The sequence below is a fragment of the Suricata suricatta genome, chromosome 11 (assembly GCF_006229205.1).
Source record: "Suricata suricatta isolate VVHF042 chromosome 11, meerkat_22Aug2017_6uvM2_HiC, whole genome shotgun sequence".
NCBI lineage: Eukaryota > Metazoa > Chordata > Mammalia > Carnivora > Herpestidae > Suricata > Suricata suricatta.
Window position 1 is genome coordinate 5633800 of NC_043710.1, and position 14987 is coordinate 5648786.

General features: G+C 59.7%; 2 protein-coding genes across 2 annotated transcripts in view; both read right to left on the minus strand.

Annotated features, from left to right (window-relative positions):
• Window positions 1-684: 684 nt before the first annotated feature.
• On the minus strand, window positions 685-8034 carry RAB1B (RAB1B, member RAS oncogene family). The gene is made up of 6 exons (XM_029915365.1): window positions 7928-8034; window positions 6184-6256; window positions 5796-5891; window positions 5588-5683; window positions 2227-2358; window positions 685-2134 (listed from the first exon to the last, which is right to left on the minus strand). Exons 1-6 carry the CDS (start codon window positions 7939-7941, stop codon window positions 1940-1942), a joined length of 606 nt encoding a protein of 201 aa, XP_029771225.1. The 5' UTR covers window positions 7942-8034; the 3' UTR covers window positions 685-1939.
• A 704-nt stretch (window positions 8035-8738) lies between these two features.
• Window positions 8739-14987, minus strand: part of KLC2 (kinesin light chain 2) — a 10067-nt gene continuing 3818 nt past the window's right edge. The window contains exons 3-15 of the mRNA XM_029915367.1: window positions 14751-14820; window positions 13768-13990; window positions 12979-13066; window positions 12788-12889; window positions 12518-12691; window positions 12330-12429; window positions 11591-11640; window positions 11418-11485; window positions 10903-11011; window positions 10645-10800; window positions 10440-10564; window positions 10113-10170; window positions 8739-9740 (exon numbers count right to left, since the gene is read on the minus strand). Coding sequence (XP_029771227.1) covers window positions 9657-9740; window positions 10113-10170; window positions 10440-10564; window positions 10645-10800; window positions 10903-11011; window positions 11418-11485; window positions 11591-11640; window positions 12330-12429; window positions 12518-12691; window positions 12788-12889; window positions 12979-13066; window positions 13768-13990; window positions 14751-14820 — 1407 coding nt within the window. The 3' untranslated portion in view covers window positions 8739-9656. The remainder of the gene's footprint in view (window positions 9741-10112; window positions 10171-10439; window positions 10565-10644; window positions 10801-10902; window positions 11012-11417; window positions 11486-11590; window positions 11641-12329; window positions 12430-12517; window positions 12692-12787; window positions 12890-12978; window positions 13067-13767; window positions 13991-14750; window positions 14821-14987) is intronic.

Sequence of the window (14987 nt, forward strand, 5' to 3'; positions counted from 1 at the left end):
GGGCCGCCGTGCGAGCGGCCTCGGGCGGGGCCGGGTCTCCGCGCGCCCCTCCGCTCGCACCGCCGGGCCCAGGCGCCACCTCCCCGCCCCAACTTCAGGGACACGTAGGCATGGACGCACATCGCTGGCAGGTGCCCGCCCCCGCCCCCCACGTCAGACACGGGGCTCGGTCCGCTCGGACGAGCACACTCACACACCCCTTACCCTCACATACTGTGTTCTGCACACCGGCTGGGGGGTTGGGGGGCACAGGCTAAGAGGTCTTAAGTGGGAGGAACTTGACACTGTCCGGTGGGGGCGGGGAGACACCTGGCTGGAATCCAGAGCAAAGCGGGAGAGGGGGTGAAAGGGATGCGGGCCAGCATGATGGGGCACATCTGCGGCCCGAGCTCCCAGCACTGACGGATGCGCGCCTGTGTGGGTGTTGGCGGCGGCTCACCAGGTACTCGCCGATGGCCGCCTGCCTCCCTCGCCGGAACCGTGCTGGGCCCGTGGGGACGCACCGCAGAAGCAAAAGCAAGCAGCACTCCTGGCTTTAGGAAGTGGGTCAAGGGCTTTCGACAGCAACCCTAGGACACACAGACCAAGCCAGGACCCCTGTACAGCCAGCCGAGCCCAGCGCCCCAGCTCCACCTCGCCGGCCCGAGACAGTTCCCACCACAGACCACACTCCGCCACCACAACTTCCTTGCAAAAACCCTCGGCTCACCGGAGGGCCAGTGGAAATTTATTTTTTGTCCTTTCTGTCTTTCCCCAAGTGGCTTTTCCTTGCAAAATGCCTGACATGACACCAGAGGGGAACCTGGGAGGGGGGGGGCACCCCAGGGACTTAAATACAAGCTGGAGGGCAGGGCACAGGTGGGACAGGCAAGAGACAGCACAAGGGACATGGCTTCTCAGGTAGAGACCAAAGGTTTGTTTTTCCGCAGGAAGAAGCTGTGCCAGAGGGAAGGGGGCTAGGCTCCTGGGTGGGAGGGGGTGAGGGGAGAGGCCCTCAACCCTGGGTTTGCACCCACATTCCCCAGAAGAGAAGCAGCAACAGGGTACGAGGACCTGCCCTCACAGGCTTCCAAGAACAGAAGGGAGAGGATCAGCCAGAGGTGCTGCCTCAGGGACGGGGAGGAGGCGCTGGCAGAGTGAGGGTTAAGGCTGGTGCCCGGCCTCTGGCACGGTGGGCCTTCCGCCTCTGCCTGCCTTGGGGACAAAGGGGCACGGTGGGCAGGCAGCACATGGGCCTGGCTCTGGCAGGGCAGGGGGTGGCAGGAGCAGGCTCCCTCTGGGCTCAAGACACAGGCCCAGCACGGCTGCCGCCCACCCGCTCTAGATGTGCTCAGACCCCACCGCAGCTGGACGGCTGGAGCTGTAAAGTGTGGAAGGGGTGGAGAGGGGAGGGGAGGCGGCGAGGAGAGGAAAGGGTGGGCTGCTGGGCCCCTGTGGCCCCCATGCCCTTCCTGAGGTCCAGCCCAGGGCCCTGGAGCTGGGTCCCAGATCCCCTGGTCCCATTCCTGGCCCTGGGCGCCGACTGCAGCCGCCAGGGAGGCCCTCAGCTCTTGGGGAAGGGGGGTGGGGGGGGGGAGAAGGAAAAAAGGGTAAGGAGAGAAACCCACTGCAGCATACATGGGGGGCAAAGGAGGGAAACAGAGGAGCCCTCATCCCGAAGAAAGGTGTGTGGTGGGGTACCTTTTAAAGTTACCTAGAGGCAGCAGCAGAGCAAGCCCACATCCCCACCCCAGCCAAAGGTCCTGGGTGTCCTCCCTTGGGGGCCTTGACAAAACCGGGGCTCAGGGCAGCAGGCAGATGGGCCAGAGGGAGATTGGGGAGCCCAGAACACCCCAAAGCCACAGACTCAAATGCCCCAGGACAGGGAGGCACCTCCTGTCCCCTCCAGGGGCATCATCTGGAGAAGGTGCCCCCTCCTGTCCCACCCCACGTGCCCCTCCTAGCAACAGCCGCCACCAGCCGGCTTCACGGGGGTGCTGTCAATCTTGAGGTTGGGCCGCTCGCCCCCCGAGGCTGCCCCAGGCCCCATCCGCTTTTTGATCTCAGCAGCCATGGTCATGAATGCCTGCTCGACATTGGTAGCGTTCTTGGCACTCGTCTCCAGGAAGGGGATGCCCAGTGAGTCTGCAAACTCCTGACAAGGGGAGAAGAGAGAGGAGGGGAAGGAGGGGTGAGGGGCGGCAGACACCAGCGCACGGTGGGCGGCCTGACCCAGGCCCCGCTCACCTTGGCCGTGGTGTTATCCACCACTTTCTTGGTGGTGAGGTCGCTTTTGTTGCCCACCAGGAGCTTATTGACGTTCTCACTGGCATAGCGGTCAATTTCCTGTAGCCACTGCTTCACGTTGGCGTAGGATTCCTGGAGGAGCCAGAACCAAACGTTATTTTGCTCTCAACTCCCATCACTGCCCAAGGCCAGGAGAACCAGGGCTTTCGAGGGGGTTTCCCTAGGCCCCCGAGAGAGGCAGGAGCCCTGGGCTCAGAGAACCAGCAGAAGCCTTCTCTTCCAGGTGGAGGTCTCCTCTCTGACCCCCTCCGTCCGAGACCCCAAAAGCCAAGCCTGGCACAGCACCGGCTATCTGCCAACAGCCCTAGGACATAAACAGCCCAGGCCTAAGGGCCAGACAGCTCTGCTTCGTGCTGCTGGTCTCTCTGAGACACAGAAAAGGTTGAAAGCATGCTCGGAGCAAATGACAAGAGAGAGACCAGAGAAGAGACATAAATGGAGGGGAACAGGTTAGCAAAGTTCCCATGGTGGCCTTAAAATCCCTGTAAGTTATGAAGTCTTGCAGCCCAGTGGTAGGTGGAGGGTCCTCGCAGAGGAGACCCTGGCCTAGGAGAGAGACGTGTGCGCTGGGAACAAGGCCAGACATTCGTTCTGCTTCTGGCACCAAGAGCCTCCTCACCCCGACCAGCCTTTCCAACAGCCGGCCACCTCCTTCCCCCCGCCCCTGGCTCACAGACAGACAGACCTTTCAGGAACATGCTTGAGCCAGAGCCACTTCCCCTTCTTAGGAAGCAGAATGTAGGGGGATATGCCACTGGATTCAAACTTACACCTCCTGCATGTCTCAGGCTGGGGCCCTGTGCTGGGCCCTGTGGACAAAGATGGGACAAACACCCAGGTCCTGCCCTAAGGCACTCAGGGGACAGTGGAGGGCTAGACCAGGACACACACAGTGGCAAGACAGGGTGAGGAGTACCGTAGGGATGGGAGGCAGGAGCTGCCGCAGCCCCAGGACTGCCTCTGCCCAGGGAGACTGCAGCTGACCTACGTCTGGAGGGACAATCTGGCCTCGTGTGGAAGCAAGTGGAGGAACGGGAAAGGTGCAAGGGGAGGAGATGACACACCCCAGGTCACGGAGTGCGGGAGGGGGAGAGGGAGCACGCTGCCTTTGGGGAGCAGGAGGAAGCTGAAGGTTGCCAGACACGGACTCTGAGCACAGGAGAGGGAAAGGAGGCAGGTCAGCGGACGGAAGGTCTTAGCTTGGCTAAATCTAGACCAGGAGCCCACGAAAGTCTTCTCAGGAAGGGAGAGGCAGAAGCACACTGTGCTCCGGGAAGACAGTCCGGGCAAGAGTGCAGAGGCCCGTTCAGACGGGCAAGAGGATGGAGACCAATGGGGAGGTGGCTGGAATAATCTAGGGAAGAAATGTGCGCCCTGAGCCGGGGAGTGAGGCAAGGAAAAGCACAGGATTCTGAGTCAAGACCGTCCTGGGTTAAGTCTCCAGCTCTGCCATTTACTGTGTGACCCTAGATTTGTCACCTGACCCCTCTGAGCTTCAACTTCCTCACTTCTGTAAAACAGTATCTCCCGATGGGGCTGTTGTGAACATGAGATAATGAATGCGGGCCTGTCTCATAACAAGTGCTTAATTAGCAGGAGCTGCTATTATCCTCATCACTGCTATTATTGCAGGGAATGGACGGGAGAAAGAAGACATAGGAGAGGATTGGGGGAGGGAAGAGTTTTCTGGTCAGGCCAACAGGAACTCTGTTACAAAGATGGGGATGCAGGTGCTAGCTTGGGGAGAGACGGAGAGGGCGGTGCTGGACACGCTGAGTTCTGACGATGATCCGGAGCTCAGGAGAGGTTGGCTGGGCGAAGGGAAGGGGAGGGAAGGGTAGGCTTGGAAGCTGAGGACCCTGGTTCAAACGCTGGCTTTGCCTTTCCTAGTTAGGAGACCACGGGCAAGTTACCGAACACCTCCCCACGCATATTTCATCCAGAAAACAGGGACCCTAGCACTTAGATCACTAGCTGGTATCATGAAGGTGAGAATTAATAAACAAAGTGTCAGCAAGGTCGAATACAGAACAAAAGATCCACAGTGATGGCTGTTTACACAGGACTCACAGAATACAAGACAGGAACCAAACCTCAAGGCACCCAGACCCACACAGGGAGAGTCAAGAAGCACAAGACAGGAGGTCAGGGGTAGTGGTGGTAAGTACAAGGCAAACCTGTTAAAATTCACTCAAAAGAGAATCCAATGCAGCACAAGGTAGGAGAGCTGGAGACAGTAAACTTTCCAAGGAGAGAGAAGAGAATGGAGATAAAAGCCACCAAAGGGCAATCAGGGCAAGAACTGAAATGAGGTCATGGCACTTGGCAGCTAGAGGTCCTTGGTGACCTGAGTAGAGCACAGTTCACCCACAGCTGGCTGTCCAAAAGGCATCATGAGTTCCTGGTGAGCCCAAGAGCCCAGCTGCCCCGCGGAGCAGAGCTTCTCTTGGCCCAGGGCCAATATAAGCACCTCCATGTCCCCAGGACCTGGCCCCCACTGAGCAACAAGCTTCCGTTGAAAGAACAAAGCAGGAAGAATCAGGTTTTCTGTCTCTGTCACTTAAGGAGCTGCATGGCGCCATGCATGTCTCCACACCATTCTGACCTATTTCCTCATCTGTAAAGTGGGAAGCTGATGCAGATCTCTTTAGAGTGTTAAGAGGCTATGGCAGGTTCTAGAAAAACTCTAAGGTCTGGTGGGACTGTTTCAGGCTGGTAACACCACCACCACTGCTGCCACAGCAGACACTGGGCTCCCGCCTCGGCTCACAACGTGCCCAGGGTGCGGGGCTCCCTGATGTCCTTGTCTAAAGCCCTCCAGTCGCTCCTCCACAGGGTCTTCACACGGGAAGCCGTGGGCCCAGCAGAGCAACCTATCAGCTGACTGAACCCCTACATAAACAGGGGCCCCGAGTCGAGAAGAAGGTGGCAAGTCTGGCCAGGAGTCGGGAGGCCTGGTTTTGCCGACACCCCGCAGCAGGGCCTCGGGAGGATGCGCTGCCACAGCTGTGTCCCTCGTCCTGTGAGGAGGCTGAGCACAGTCTCCCTTCCAGGCAGCATCCGGAAGAGAGAACGGGAAGAGTAAAAAGAAACAAGAACCAAAGACCTGAGGCACCTGACCGGCTCAGACGGAACATGTGACTCGATCTCATGGATGGGGGTTTGCCCCCATGTAGGAGGCGGGGATTACTTCAAAAAAAAAAAAAAAAAAAAAAGAACCTTTGGAAAAGAAACAAACAAACAAAAAGAACAAAGATCCAAAGCTGAGGAGGCAAAGCTGGGGATGTGACCCCAGGAGTACCTGGTCGGTGACATCATACACCACAATGATGCCATGAGCCCCCCGGTAGTAGCTGGAAGTGATGGTCCGGAACCGCTCCTGACCAGCTGTGTCCCACTGCAAGAAAGCACGAGAGAAAGGAAGGACAGGTCAGCTCTGGGCTATGTGGCAAGGGCTCCGTCCCGAGGTGGCTGCCTCTGCACCAGGGACCGGGAAGGGCGACACTCACGATCTGAAGTTTGATGGTTTTGCCATCCAGCTCGATGGTTCGGATCTTGAAGTCCACCCCGATCGTGCTGATGTAGCTCTCTGTGTATGTGTCATCCTGGAAAAGTGGGGACCAGTGAAACAGCCCGGAGGGACAGGCCCAGAGCCCGTTTGGAAAACCTCCCTCCAGGTCCCTTTCCCAGCTGACCTTGTAACTGCTAAGCGCCCCCTCTCGGCACCCCAACCTGCCAGCCCTCTGTCTTTGTTCAGTCAAGAGATGCTGCTAGGAGGTCCCGCACCTCCCTCCTTGGGGTCTAAGGTCTTGCCACTACTGAGCTCTGGGCTGATCCCTCTCCCTCCTGCCCCCAGCCAGGACCCCAGATGGACGGTACAGGAGGCTTCTTACTCACAGCAAACCGCAGAAGCAGGCATGACTTGCCCACGCCCGAATCACCAATCAAAAGCAGCTTAAACAGGTAGTCACTGGAGAGAGAGAGGATGGGAAAGCGTGAGGGCAGGCAAGGAGCCCCCCTGCCACGCCATCCTGTAGTCACAGCCACGGCTGCTCCCACACTGTGAGGCTCGCCTGGGTTTAGAGTATTAAGGTGCTTCCAAAATCTCCCACAAGTCCTGGGCAGGGGAGGGCTGACCACCCCTCCATATTACAGCTGACCCAAAGGACTGAGTCTAAATTTCCAGTTTACAGAAAAGGAAACAGAGAGGGACATGACTTGCCAAGGATCACAGTCATTACGGGGAAAAGCTGGGTGTCCTATCCTGACTCCTGCCAGACTCCCATTATCTGGGGACCAGTAGGGGCTATTTAGGGAACTCCCTACACCGCCCTGGGGCCTACCTAGCTGGGGAGGGGATGTCCCAGAAGTGGAAGCTGGGGCCCAGCCTAGAACTTATGGGAACCTCTATGTAAAGAGCCTGGTTGGAAACCTCTAAAAAGAGGTGGTCAATAGGCAGCGATGAGGGCGGTTACAACGTATTGATTCCCACCTGCGCTGCCCCTGCTACACTTCAGAGGTATCATCTCATTTAAGCCTCACAAGACCCTGTGAAGTGGACGGGGTTAGTGGACGGGGTTATTCCCAACTAAGGAGGAAACCAGAGGTCAGAAGAGGGAAGTGACTTGCCCTAAGTTACACAGCTGTTAACTTTAAGACTGGAAACCAGGTTCAGACTCCAAAGTCTCTGTGAGAGCCTGTTGGTTCCCTTCTGTGTCCCTGATACTCCAGCTCAGAGCTTCACCCTTCCCCAAGGAAATCTGAGGCCTGGATCTGGAGGAGAAAAAGGAAGTGGCAGAAGAGGAAGAAGGTAACTGACACTTGGGGAATCTGTCAATGAGAAGTTCGGGGCAGAGATGTGGGCCACCTACCCGCAGGGGGAGTGACCAAGAAGTGGGGAGAGTCTGAGGTACAGAGAATCCCACTGGAAGGGGAGAAACAAATGCCACATTCATCTAAACTTCATCAGCAGCGGGACGGGGAAGGTAAGGGGTGTGACGATGGCGCTGGGGGCCTGCGTAAAGGTGAGGACACGGCGGGAAGGGACTGGCCTCCAGGAGCCGCACGACAGCTAGACCCAGGCAAGGGGCAAAGCGGCAGTCCCGGAGGGGAGGACCCACGGGAGAGCGACCCGAAGCGGTGCCTCGGGGTCTCCCGCGCCTGACCCGCCCCTGACCCGCCCCTGGAACAGGATTCCGGGACAACGAGAAGAACAGAAAGACTGACTGTCTGACCTAAAGGGCCCGAGTCTGGGCCCGTTCCAAAACGGCGGGACAGTCGTCAGCACCCAGACCGCCACTTTCAAGCAGCAGGTGGGGAAACTGAGGCCGGGAGAGACCGAAGCTGCGGGGTCACCTGACCGATAAGGCCTGATAGGGGCCGGTGCTTCGGGCTCCAAGTAGTGGCCCCTCAGGGTCGCAGTGTCTGGGCGCCGGGTGCAATAACTCGGGGTGCCGAGCCGGGGTCCTGGGGCCCCCGGGGGGAGGGGCAGGACCCGGATGTGGGGGGGGGGGTCAGCGGAAGAGGGACCCGGATGTGGGGGCGCCGCGCAGTCCTGACCCAGGCCGACAACCCCGGTAAGTGTACAGCCCCGTACTCGGGATCGAGGCTGCGCCGGACGGCGCGGGCGGGGCTCACTCACTATTCGGGGTTCATGGCGGCAGCGGTGGCCCGCTCGGTCGCTCCCAGTCAGCTCTGCTCCGCCTCCCGTTCCAAGATGGTGGCCGCTCCGCCCCAGAGGCCCCGCCCGCGACGCGCAGGCGCACTCATTCCTGACCTGGGTCTTGCCGCGTTGCTTCTCGGAACTTGTAGTCTCCTTGCTTTGCCCGACTCACCCCCACTACGCAGGCGTAAACCCGAGGTCGTGTCTTCTAGCTCACGCCCCATCATCGCCTTGCCTTGCCTTCTGGGGCTTGTAGTTCACTCCCCGTAGATGTACCTGGGATTGATGAAAGCGCTCGGGAGCCTGGCTGGGTCCCGACTAGGAAAGCTCAAGTTAAGGCTGGGGTTGACACGTTTCATGTCTGTCTGTCAGAGGCGGTCATCTCTACCCTCTCAGCTCCCGGAGTTGTTAGCATTAGTTCACTTATTTGGGGTTCTCGGTATGCTGGTACTCTTAACTCAGATGCAGCCCCGAAGGGTGTCATCATCTACATCTTCTAGATGGAAAAGTCGACTCTCAATAAGTCGCTCAAGGTGAAACAGCTTAGTAAGGGGAACGGTTCAAAGCCCGCGGTCTCTAGAACCTCACAGATAAAGGTTGTTAGAAAAAAAAAACCTAAACCTGCAAGGCCCCCAAACAAATCCGGGATAGGAGCAAAATATCTGGGCTTCGGTGGCGCGGGACCGGACGTGAGCGACACACACAAACGCTCGCTCGCAGTCTCTCCCTCCCTCACCCCCAATCTGGAGACGCTAGGAGACCTCGGCCTCCGCTCGAAAACAAGCCCGGCTCAGATTCAAACGATCTTTATTTCTACAGCAACATTTGAAAATAGAAAGCGACCGCCTCACCCCCAACAGGGACAGCCCCTCCTGCCACGGGGGTTCATCATTGCCCCTCGCGAGAAGCTGCAGGCGTGGGAGGAGGCGTGGCAGGATGGCTCGAAGGGCGGTGCCCGGGGCGGGGTCAGGCCGTGCCTGGGCGGGGCCGGGCGGGAGGGGCAGTGCATAGGCCGGGATGCTGGGCAGGGCCCGGCGGTGAAAAGGACGGGCAAGGGGAGGGCTCTCCGTCCAGGGGCACGGGGCAATGGTGGGGCTCAACGCGCCCCTCAGAGGCAGGGAGGAGCGCGAGAAGGCCCAGGGAACTCTTTGGGGGAGGCGCTGCCCCCCCTTCACTCCCATAGATGTAGAGCTTGGGCGATACCACCGCGCGGAATGGGGGTGATTAAGGCCTGGGCGGTACCACTAGAGAAGGACAGGGTGAGGGGAGAACCCGGGAGTACCGTGGACTGAGGGGAGGGGTGCGGCCAATAACTTATTTCTCTATATACAGAAGCAACGGCCGGGGCGGGAGAAGGGCAGGGGTGCTGAAGGGACGGCAGGGGATCAGTGTTCTTGTCTCGGGGGCCTGGGGCGGGCGGGCCGCTGAGTCTCCTCCTTGGAGACCCTGGCCAGCCCCTTTCGCTGGCCCTGAACCTAAGGAAGAGGGGGCCCTGCTGGATGGAATAAATAAGGGGGTAGAGCTGGAGCGGACAGGCCCAGCCTCCAGGGCTTAGGGCTGAGATGACAAGGGAGGTTACCCTGAGATTGAACAGAAAAGACAGGGGTGGTCGGGAAAGACACGTGGGGCAAGCAGCAGGCCCATGCGAAGGGCTGGGGATGGGGACAGTGCCGGGTGGAGGCTCTGGCAACTGGGTGCCCCTTCAGGATTAGCCCACGAGGGAGCTTCGTCGGGAGAGGTCCATGGAGCTGGAGCTGAGGGTGCGGCTGTCAGAGAAACCTGTGCCTCCAGGCTGTGGGCAGAAGGGGCAGGTGGCTCAGCTTCGGGCTGCTGCCAGTCTGCATCTCCCCAGCCAGAAGGGGCCTGATCGGCCAGAGGCCCTGAGCTGGGCGCCTGACCACGCCGTAGTGCTCTGACACTCCTGCCCACCTCCACGGTCAGTGTGTTGGCCCCGGCTGCTTGCACATCCACCTCAGGCAGGAGCTGGGTTTCCCTCATTTGTCTTCCCCGTGTCCAGCCCAAAGCCAGGCCTGGCACAGAGCTGGAAATGTTGCTAGATAAATGGACATGATCGACAGGCTTGGCAAGTACACAGACGTGCAGCTTTTGGGCCCCGGGGCCTGGGCTTCAGCGGCCCAGTGTCCAAACACCCACCCGGCCATACCTGGACAGGCTCTTCCACACTCTTGTTGAGGAAGTTGAGGGAACTAGCCCGCTTCATCCTGAGGGGAAAGGAATGCCTGGATTTGCCCAGGGTGAATGGGGCTGGGCAGGGGGCTGGGGGGGAGGATGTGGGAAGGGGTCAGGTTGGGGCTGGAAAGAGAGGCTGATGGGAGGGGAGCCAATCTGGTGGGTGGCGGAGCTTGAGAGAGACGAGGGAGTTCACCTGGATCAGGAGCTCATCTGGGGTTGGTGGGCTATTGGATGGGTCCTTGGGAAGCTCGCCCTGGGTGGGCGGGGGGGGGGGCACTGATCAGGGGCAGAGGCTCACCTGGGATTAGGAGGCTCCTGGGGGCCGCCACCCTGCAGCTTCTTTACCAGCATCTCACTGCTCCGCCGCAGGGCATCTCGGAGCTTCCCAAAGGAGCCACTGCGCCGCAAGGAGCCACTGCCGTCCTGTGGGGAGGACGTCCTGCGTGTCTCTAGGCCACACTGACTACACAGCCCCCTGGTCCACCCAAAGACCCTAGACTCACCCCGCTCCACTCAGCGGCAGGCCCCGCCTCCTCGAGTTCCTCAGGCCGAGCCCCGGCGCCCCCGGCCACATCTCGGCTGCCCCGTCGGTCTCCCCGCCCAGTGCTGCTATCTTTCAGTAGTTCCACCACCTTGGTCTGGCTTGCAGGGTCCAGGCCCTGAGGGAGAGGCAGGGCTCATAAGGTGGAGCCTCGAATCCTGACCAGGGCACACAGGGCCACTGTGGTCCCTGCCCACACCCCTCGTGCCTGCTGCCCCACCTGCTTGCGGCTCCGGCTGGCACAGTCCTCCAGTGTATGTGCAGCTTCTAGCTTGCCCTGGCGCCGGTACAGGGCCCCCAAGCTGCGCAGGGTAGTGTTGACTGTGGGGCTGTGGATGGGAGAGCGGGATAGCCAGGGACCAGGCCCATCCAGATGCCTACCTTGGGCCCTGAGGACCCATCCAGCCAACCAGGATCTCTCCCCTCCTGGGTCAAGCCCTGTGCTCGTGCTAGACGCTCCTGGCTCAGAAGCACCCCATCCTCAGGCCTGTGTGGGATGCCGCCACCAGGACTCAAAGCTGGGAGACCCAAGGGCAAGATAATCGGCCACCCTGGTGCAGAAAGCCTTTTGGGGACAAGTGGCCTGTGATCCAGGTCTTGAAAGACAAGTGGACAAAGAAAAGGCGTGTGTTCTGGGGATGAGCATTATGGAGTCCTGAGTCTGGACACGGCCCCGCTGAGGATGCGGTTTCCCTGCCACCTGCTCCCCTGCCCGCCCTGCCGCACCGTCCTCACCTGTCTACTTTACAGGCCTTGTACCAGCTGCCATATTCCCCATAGGGCGTGCTATCCCGGCGCTTGTCCTAGGGGGAAGGAATGACCAGTGGAGGTGGCAGAAACCTCTCCCCTCTACACATCCCTAGCCTCCCTTCCTCCCCAGGCCACCCCAGCCCTGCCCACAGAGCTACCTTGCTCTCCTCCCGTTCTTCTGCGTGCATCCAGATGGGCTTGTTGTCCCCTGGGGGGAGAAAGGGGGCCGTCACCAGCCTCCCATATAGGCTTCTCCTGGTTGAAGCACAGGACTGGGGTCTGGGGAGGAGGTCAGGGGCACCCAGGAAGGATCAGGGTTGGGCTTTGTTGAATGAATGGATGTATGAATGAATGAATGAATGAATGAATGGGTGAACAACAACAAAAAAAGAACAGACTCAGAACATTACTGACCCTCTTCTGGAGTAGAGATGACAGAGCACAGGCCTGCGCTTGTGGGGCTTGTGACTGAGGGTTGCGGGGACCGGATCCTTAAACACCTCAAGCCCACAGCCTGAGACATGTGCTAGGCCTAAACCATAGGCCAGGCTGAGAGATCTCACAGAAGGAAATGACTGACCATAGGGGGCCAGAAGGTTCCCCAGGGTGGGGGAGACATTTGGGGTGGGGCCTCATGATGGGCAGGAATTGCCCAGCAGGGGAGGGGAAAGGACTTTGGGCCAAGGGCACGGGGTGTGCGAAGGCTGCACAGAGTACCAGCAGGACCCAGGAGGCTGTGTGAGTCAGGTGCATGTTCACAGGTGCACACAAAGGCTGGGGGCCAGCCAGACCCCACAAGGGCCTGCCCAGCTGAGGTATTTGCCCTGGCTGCGGATGGCTGTGTGGGCCTGTGCTGTGTGAGTGGGGGGCGGGGGGCACACGTAGTCACCGACTCACCATTGACAGAGCCAAACTCCTTCTCGTGAGCCCGCGTGAGGATCTCCTTGTACAAGATCTCTGCATCCTGGTACTTGCCCTGTTTCAGGTAGCAGGAGGCCTGCAGGGGGGAGGCCAGAGGGTGAGCGCCATGCGGGGAGTCGAGCCTCTTCCTTCCCTGCTCCCACCCCACTCCCGGCCCAGGGTACCAGGTTGTTCTTGGTTTTGGCCACGTTGGGGTCGTCAGGCCCGAGGCGCGTGGCATAGATCTCCAGTGCCCGCCGGTAGTAGTACTCGACCTCCTCCGCTTTGCCCTGGTTCTGGCACAGCAGGGCCAGGTTGCTCAGCTGCTTGGCCACATCTGGATGAAACTTGCCCAGGACCTGGGATGGGAGTGGGGGCCAGTGGCTGGGCTCAAGGCCGGCCAGGGCCCCCAGAGGCCACGCCCGACCCGCCTGCCCAGCCCTGCCCGCTCTCACCTTCTCCCGGATTTCCAGCGCCCGCTTGCACAGTGGCTCGGCCTCCTTGTACTTGCCCCGCTTGCCATATAGAACTGCCAGGTTGTTTAATGTTGCAGCCACCTGGTGGGTGGGGGAAGGGAGGTCAACGACCCAGGGCCCTGCCTGGGGCAGGGGCAGCCCCCACCTCCCACCCACCCTCCCTCACTCACAGCTGGGTGGTCCTTGCCCAGGGTCTTTTCACGGATGGCCAGGGCATCGTTGAGCAAGTGGGCAGCCTCTTTGTATTTGTTCTGGTCCCTGGGTGCACGTAAAGCTGGTAAGTAAGCGCTGTCCTCCAGCCCAAGGCCCTCCCCCAGTGGTCTCAGATCTCCACGGCGACTCCCCTTGTATTTAATGTGAGAGGACATGACTGTGACCCACGGCTTAGGGAGACCTGTTCAGCCAGCAGATTGGGGGCACTTTGGACGGTTCATTCATAACTCACCAGGGCATCGAGTGCCAGGGTATGAGCCAGAGTCCCCTAGATCTGTCACACACACACACTCCTCCCCCCACCTCATGCCCGGTGCCCCTTGTCTATTCCTCAGGGCCTTTGCTCATACTGCTCTTTTCGCCAGGGAGAACTTTTCCAACACCCTCATGTTCTGGCCAACTCCTCTTTCACCAAAGACCCTACTTAAGCCTTAATGCCTGGAGACGCCGTGCTGACTCCCTGGTATCCTTAGGGTCTCCAAGTGCTGCTCTGGTCCCTGCTTATGCCCAAGCCTTTCTCCTCCAATGGACTAGGCCTTATTCACCTCTGTAGCCCAGGTTCACAGAGGCCTAAGCATTCTGTGGGCTCAGCACCCTCTGGACACCTGCTCCTTCTCTCTACCCAACTGCCTGGTGGAGCTGGGTCCTGGCCCACACCAGGGACTGAGGGTTTGTGACCCAGGGCTGGAGCCTTCAGAAAGTGTGCAGACACTCCCATAGATGACTGTGGTCACAGGAGTGCTCACCGATAGACCAAAGCCAGGATGTTCAGCATGGTGGCAACATCAGGGTGGTCATGGCCCGATGTCTTTTCCAGGTCCTCGAGCGCCTGCTTGCAGAGTGGCACGGCCACCTCGTAGCGGCCCTGGGAGGCATACTGAATCACCAAGTTGTGCAGGGTGCGGAGCCGTGCTGGGATTTCATAGCCCCCGTGCTGGGCAGCCACATCCCCTCCTCCAGGGCTGGGAGCTGTAAGGCCAAGGGCAGATCAGATGTACCAACTGGGCTGGGCTGGCACACCCCAGACATGTCTTTGACCTACCTGACATGTGGCCCTGGGCAAGTCACTTTTCTGCCTCAATTTCCCCATCTGTAAAGCGGGTAGAATCCCAGCCCCAATACCTCAAGCTATGTGTTCGGGGGCAAGTCACGCAGCCTCCAAGCCTTGGCCCTCCATCTGCAGAACGGAGCCTCGACGCTAAGCACTGGCCCAGGGCTCAGTGCTGTGCCCGCATCCGCCTTCAACCCTCAGAGGAGGCTTAGAGGGGAAAAACCTGTGGTCCCACGACAACTAGCGGCAGAGCAGGACTACTACTCCAAAGCTCTGAACTGTGATAACCTGTTCCTCGGGGCTTAAACTCTACAGGGCTGGGGGGTGCCTGGGGGGCTCCATCAGCTAAGCATCCGACTCTTGATTTCGGCTCAGGTCATGATCTCACGGTGGTTTCGAGCCCCACGTCGGGCTCTATGCTGACAGCTCAGAGCCTGGAGCCTTTTTCGGATTCTGTGTCTCCCCTTCTCTCTGCCCCTCCCTGGCTCATGCTATTTCTCTCTCAAAAATAAAAAAATATTTTAAATTCTAACATGCTGCGATGTGATGATCAGAAATGGGGCAGGAAAGAACATAGTCGCCTTTTGGTCCCCGTTTCTGGGGACCTCGGGGTCCCAAGGACAGAAGTTTACACAGCCCTCCCTCCCCCTGCCCCCAGAACCAGCTGCCCCTCTGCACCTGGGCTCTGCTCCTCCTCGTTGGGGAACAGGTCATCCAGAGAGTCTTTGGGGACGTCCCCCTTCTCCTCCTAGGGAGGAGGACAGACAAGTGTCAGGGAAGGTGCGGCGCAGTAGCCAAGTGTCAGCGGCCCGGTCAGAGACAGCCATGCTGCCCCCCTGCCCCTCCCAGTCCCCCCCCCACTGCCCAATGGCCTTGCGGTGGCCGGGCCAGGGCTCACGCTGGGGGACGCGTCCT